Source organism: Temnothorax nylanderi, unplaced genomic scaffold (assembly GCF_030848795.1).
Source record: "Temnothorax nylanderi isolate EJ_2023f unplaced genomic scaffold, tnyl_v1.0 TNYL_tig1209_pilon, whole genome shotgun sequence".
Lineage (NCBI taxonomy): Eukaryota > Metazoa > Arthropoda > Insecta > Hymenoptera > Formicidae > Temnothorax > Temnothorax nylanderi.
In genome coordinates this window covers 11,187-17,168 of record NW_027250271.1, presented here as the reverse complement: position 1 = coordinate 17,168, position 5,982 = coordinate 11,187, and the positions used below count along the sequence as shown (strand labels likewise).

At 48.0% G+C, this 5,982-nt stretch overlaps 1 protein-coding gene across 1 annotated transcript; it reads right to left on the bottom strand.

Annotated features, from left to right (window-relative positions):
• Positions 1-362: 362 nt before the first annotated feature.
• LOC139786950 (uncharacterized) lies at positions 363-2,117 on the bottom strand. Its single transcript, XM_071726045.1, has one exon. It carries the CDS (start codon positions 2,115-2,117, stop codon positions 363-365), a length of 1,755 nt encoding a protein of 584 aa, XP_071582146.1.
• Between the last annotated feature and the right edge of the window lie 3,865 nt (positions 2,118-5,982).

Here is a 5,982-nt window from a genome sequence, read left to right as displayed (position 1 = left end):
TGAGCGTACTCCACGGGGAATAACATTTGTTGCACTTTCTTGAGCCAGAATTCGCGCGCGAGATTAATTTCTTCCGGAAGAAGTAATATTGACGCGGGTTTTGCGGTCGCATTGACGGAATTTAAGCAACTCATTGCGCGAGCGCGGCGAGCGAATCGCATTACATAAGCGGTGACGCGCACCAGCTTGTTCCACGAGGAGAATTTTTCTCCGAGCTCCCATCGTTGACAAGGGTGCACAAGGTGCACGGAAACGTGCGCTCGCTCTTCCGGTAGCGATTCTTGCAAATTTGATTGAGGCTCGGAGGGCCATTGATCTGACGATAATTTGAGCCAGTCAGGCCCTGTCCACCATAGAGATTGCTAAATCAGATTTTCAGGTTTGACGCCCCGCGAAACGAGATCGGCAGGGTTTTGCTGTGATGGCACGTGATGCCATTCGACGTTTGGCAAGAGGGTCTGAACCTCATGCACCCGATTCGCGACGAACATTTTCCAACGTGAGGGTGGTTGCGAGAGCCAGGCTTTAGTGACCTTTGAATCTGTCCAACAATGGTAGATCTGAATAGCAATCGTGAGCGCGGATCGCACGGCGGCGATAGACCGCGCGAGCAGAACGGCGGCGAGCAACTCTAAACGAGGAATACTCATGGGCTTGAGCGGAGCTACTTTCGACTTCGATAGAAGTAGCGTAATTTCGACTGTTCCGTCAAGATGCGTAACTTTTAAATAAACAACCGCTCCGTATGCGGAGGCGGAGGCGTCGGCAAACCCATGAATCTCCGCGGTGAGTGTATCGCAACCGTAACCGGTCCAACGCGGAATGACGATTTGTCGCAGTATAGGTAATCGAGAATAGTAATCTCTCCACTTACGGAGAAGATCATCAAGGATTACATCGTCCCATTTACAGCGTAGAAGCCAGAGCTGCTGCATCATGATTTTTGCGGTGATGACCACTGGGGCCATCCACCCGAGAGGATCAAAAATTCGAGCGATTGTCGAAAGAATTGAGCGCTTCGTGTTGGGAGCCGACTCTGCAAGCGTGACGTCAAATTGAAAGACGTCCGTGTGAGGATGCCACTTGATACCCAGTATCTTGAGACGCTCGTCAGATTCGAGCGTTTTTGCGGAAGCAAGGCCATGATCCTGCGGATCGATGCCTTCGAGCAATACGGGATTGTTACTCGCCCATTTTCGGAGGTGAAATCCTGCTCGTTTCAAGAGAGAAATCAGTTGATCTCGCGTCTGAAGCGCGAGCGGTATGTCATCGGCGCCAAACACAGCGTCGTCGACGTACGTGTGAAGCCGTAATACCGGAACTGCCAAAGGGAAATCAGCGCCTTCGTCTTCGGCAACTTGCTCGACCACGCGAAGAGCGACGTTTGGCGCGTTTGCATTACCGTAAGTGACGGTAAGCAATAAGTATGCTATTAAGGGCCCGTTTGGCGTGGGTCGCCATAAGATCCTTTGATAATTTACATCGCTTTTGTGGACAAGAATCTGGCGATACATTTTGGCGATGTCGGCGGTGAAGACGAACCGAAATTGACGCCATCGCAAGAGAATGAAAGATAATTCGGGTTGTAATTTACGGCCGATCATTAGATGGTCGTTCAACGAGAGACCATTGGAGGTCGGTTGAGAGGCGTTGAAGACAACGCGCAAACGAGTTGTTGCGCTATGCTCGCGGACAACTGCATGATGCGGTATATACACTACTTGACCATCAGGGGGGTCATCGAGAGGTGCCTTGGTCATGTGGCCAAGGCGTTCATATTCCGCCAAGAAGTCGTGGTATTCCTTCGCAAGGTCGGGATTCGACCTTAACCGTGACTCGAGACGCGAATACAACGCGATTGCAGACTTTTTAGAGTCGCCAATGTCGATAGGGGGCCCCGATTTGAACGGCAGCCGCACTATATATTGCCCGTTGGGGGCACGAGAATGTGTAGACACGAAGTGTTCTTCGCATTGACTCTCTTCCGGTGAGAGATGAGTTTGCTGAGGAAGTTCTTCGACCTCCCAGAACCGTTTCAGCTGATCGGAGATTTCCGACAACACCGTGCAGTGGTGCGTTTGAATGCGAATCGGCCGTGACTGCGACGGCATAGGCATTGGTCCAGACAGGAACCATCCAAAAATCGATTTTTGAGCGATTTTTGGACGGGCTCATGAGGGGCGCGATTACGGACCTCCGGCAGTAAAATCGCGCCATACAAATCAGCACCGATAATGACGTCAATCGGCGCCGCGCTAGTCGGATCGTTATCAGCTAGCGTAAGTTTGCGAATGTACGACAGTTGCGTTATATCCGGAACGCGTTGCGGAATGTAAGTCGTGAGCGACTTGAGAACAAGAGCGGAAACGGAGGGCGCCGGGCCCGTGCCGTCACGCGCTGACACATGAACTTTAGCTGCGCTGCGTGCGGTGGCAGCGGTCTCGCCGATCCCAGTGATAGATACGGAGACGCGCGTACGCGGGAGACGCAGTCGCTGAGCTAAACGTTCGGTGATCAAAGTAGTGACCGAACCTTGATCCAATAACGCGCGGATTATACTATGTCGACCGTTGAGCCCGCTCACCTTAATCCAGGCGGTAGCTAACAAAATATTTAATTTTGAAAAGCTAGTGTGAGACAATAGATGCGAAGTTACTTCGTCAGTTGAGTCTGTTTTCGTTTCCGTAGATGAAGGTGAGCCCTCACTTGTCGAACTATTATTATTTACATCGGTCGTGTGAAGCAACGTATAGTGCTTCTGCTGACATTGACGGCATGTGTTCTTGCTCAAACACGCATCGCGAGTGTGCCGTGTACTCAAGCAATTGTAGCAACAATGATATTTTTTCGCGAGATCACGCCGTTGAGCGACGCTTTTATTGTGAAAGTCCGGACACGCGGACAAGAAGTGCGTCTTTTGACACATGGGACATTTGGTCGAACTTGCATTCGCTGCGTGACTCTGAACAGAGGAATTTTGTTTATTGCCCTTGACTTGAGACGAAGCCGGGAGAACATTCTCGAGCGCTCGTATTCGTGATAGAAGAAATTTATCGAGTCGATCGTATGTTGGATACTCTGACGTATCGTCAAGTTGCAATTCCCAGGCCTTTCGTGTGAATTTATCCAGCCTTTGTACGAGCAAATAAACCAAAATGTCGTCCCATGCATCAACAGACCGACCGAGGTTTTTTAATGACTGTATTGCTATGTTCGCTTTATTGCGCAACGCGGTGAGAGCCACTGCGGAATCAGAAGTCGCTTGGGGAAGCGTGTGCAGAGCGTGTATGTGATCCTTTACTAAGCGACGGCGATTATCATATCGCGTTATTAGCAAACTCCAAGCTATCTTAAAATTCGCGTCAGTTAATGCCATATTGCGTATGGCATCGCTGGCTTCACCCTTCACGCAAGAGTGCAGATACTGCAAGCGATTAACATCTAACAATTCGCGATTATCAATGATTAAGGCTGTAAATTGATCTCGAAACGCTTCCCACTCGCGAAACTCCCCCGAGAATTTAGGAAGACTTATACGCGGCAGGTGCGAAAGAGAAAACGCGGATTGATCCGTGCGCATCGTCGATGCGGCAAATGACTAGTTGTGACTCACGACTGGCTCCAACTCCTCCAGGCTCTCCGACATGTGGTCCAGGGCTGCTTGGTAGGCGTTGTGCGTTGTTTCGAAGTGATTGTCCTTGAAGTAGGACAGGGATGCTCGCAGGTCCTCAGGGATGGTCTGGGCTACAGCGGCGTGTCCGCTGACGAACTGATTCCATGTCTCCTTGAGAGCGGAGATCCTCGAACGGACCTTTGCTGGCGTTAGGTTGCTTCGCCCGAGCTTCTTGAAATTCTCAAGACAACGCTCGATCACTCTTTGGAGTTGCGGTTGACCGCCCAATTGCTCTGCCATTTCGCACCAGCTGGTTTGACTCGTCCTCAACAAGCACGCCGATCCGGCTCGAAGGACCAGAAATTATGTTGGCGAATTTTATGTTTTCCGGGCGTAACTCCGGTTCGCCAATTAGCTTAAGATGCCGGGTCGACCCCGACAGGGATCCGACGTGCGGTTAGAATGAGACACTTGATTTGGGAGGAAAGCACAAATATCGTTTAATCGTCAGGTTAATACAAATGATGGTTGACGCGCTCTCATTTGAGCACGACACTCGGCGCGCACGTGATTCGATGAGCGCTGGTCACGTGATACGAAAGTGTTCGTAGAGCGCTGAGGCGTTGACAATTAAGACGCGCAATGTAGCTTGCACTTGATGAACGCACTTGAGGCGTTATGCTGCAGTCGCACTTGTTCGTAACACAAGACGCGAGAATGTTCACAAATCGTCGACTCGATCACGATGATCGAGCGCACAATGGCGAGGCACGCAGGGTGACTTATACGCGAAGGTTCACTGCTCGCGGAGACGAGAGCGAATTGCAGCACGCACGAACGGCGCGATAATTAGCGGTGCTCTGACAGAGCGGTAAACTCGGATGCACGACGGTATATTTGAGACCGCGTGAACCGGGGTAAACGTTAACGGAAGCACGACGGTATACGACCTCGTGAACCGGAGTACTTTTGGCTACTGACCGCGAACTCTCGTGTTTCGGGAGCTTTCCTTTGCGCGACGCGTATCGACCAATCACCTGCGTTTCCGGGATCATGCGATCACGGCATGACAGGATCGATACGCGTCGCGAGAGACTTCGCGGTAAGGGTTGACGGGGGGAGCGGCGCGAAATCCCTTCGTTCGGAGGGCGACTGACGGATGGCGTTACCGGTACGGTATTGATCCGCGATCGCGAGAAAATTACGGAACAATCATCAATTTTGCATTTTCTCACTTTGTCATCCGCTATTTTGAAAAAAATGGCTAAGCATTATTGTCATTCAAATATTCTTAAAGTAGACATTTTAAGCTTTATTTTACATTTTTAAAAATATTTTTATCTTTATTATTTACCAAGTTATGATCATTGGAAATTTGGTAAATTTTTCCTACATTTTTAGTGTACCGCTTTTTTTGAGACTGAGTTTATATATTATTAATCGATTGACGACGCAATACCAGCTGTTTGTTGAACAACGTTTAGTCGACATTGGACCATCGTTTGATATTCGATGTGCAACGAAGACAGAGTGATATATGCTTACAGCTTCTTTCATGAGTTGCTTCTTTCTAAGTTACCTATGTACAAAACTCTAAAAATTTTGCCTAAAATTAAGAGACTATGGCTGGTATTCATAGTCGGATCTTATTTCAAGACCGTCTTAAGGGGGGAGTCTACTGTAATGGGTCAAAAAAATCGATTTTTTAATTTGCATAAATAAATAGTATAAGGTTTCAAGAACATATTCCCAAAGCGTTATCGTCGAATTCGTAAAATTGACGAAACTACAGCTCCTTTTAATGAGGCGCGCGGAGGATCGATACGCACCAGGCGGTACAGAATCCGTACCTGCCTCGCAGTTTAGGCGGTAAACCTAACTTTATCTGCTTAGATTCTCAACAATAGGGTTTTGTATAAATCTGCGATTGTGTTAAGTATATTTTGTGTGTATGTATGTGTGTATTGTGTGTGCAAAACAAGCGGAGCTCCGTACCTTGGAAAGCACCAAAAAAGCTCGGACGGCCAAGAAGATGATGAAAGCTGCAAAATAAGAATTTTTCGAGGAAGAAGAAGTAATTTTATATGAGCTCGGAAAAGCGGATTGAGCATTATTTAACTGTAAGTATTGTGGAAACATTAAAAACTTCATTTCTTTATTCAATTGCGACTCTTTTGATCCGCCATATTAAATCCGCCATTTTGAATTTTAAAAATCTGATATCAGATTCGGATTCAGCGATCTCAAAAACCTTTATACTGAAATTTTCATGCATTTCTACGTGCTTTTTTGGCTGACAGCAAAAAAATAAACTTTAAACGCGTTTTTCTCAAAACCACTTTTTCCAACTTTGCGTACAGGATAACTCA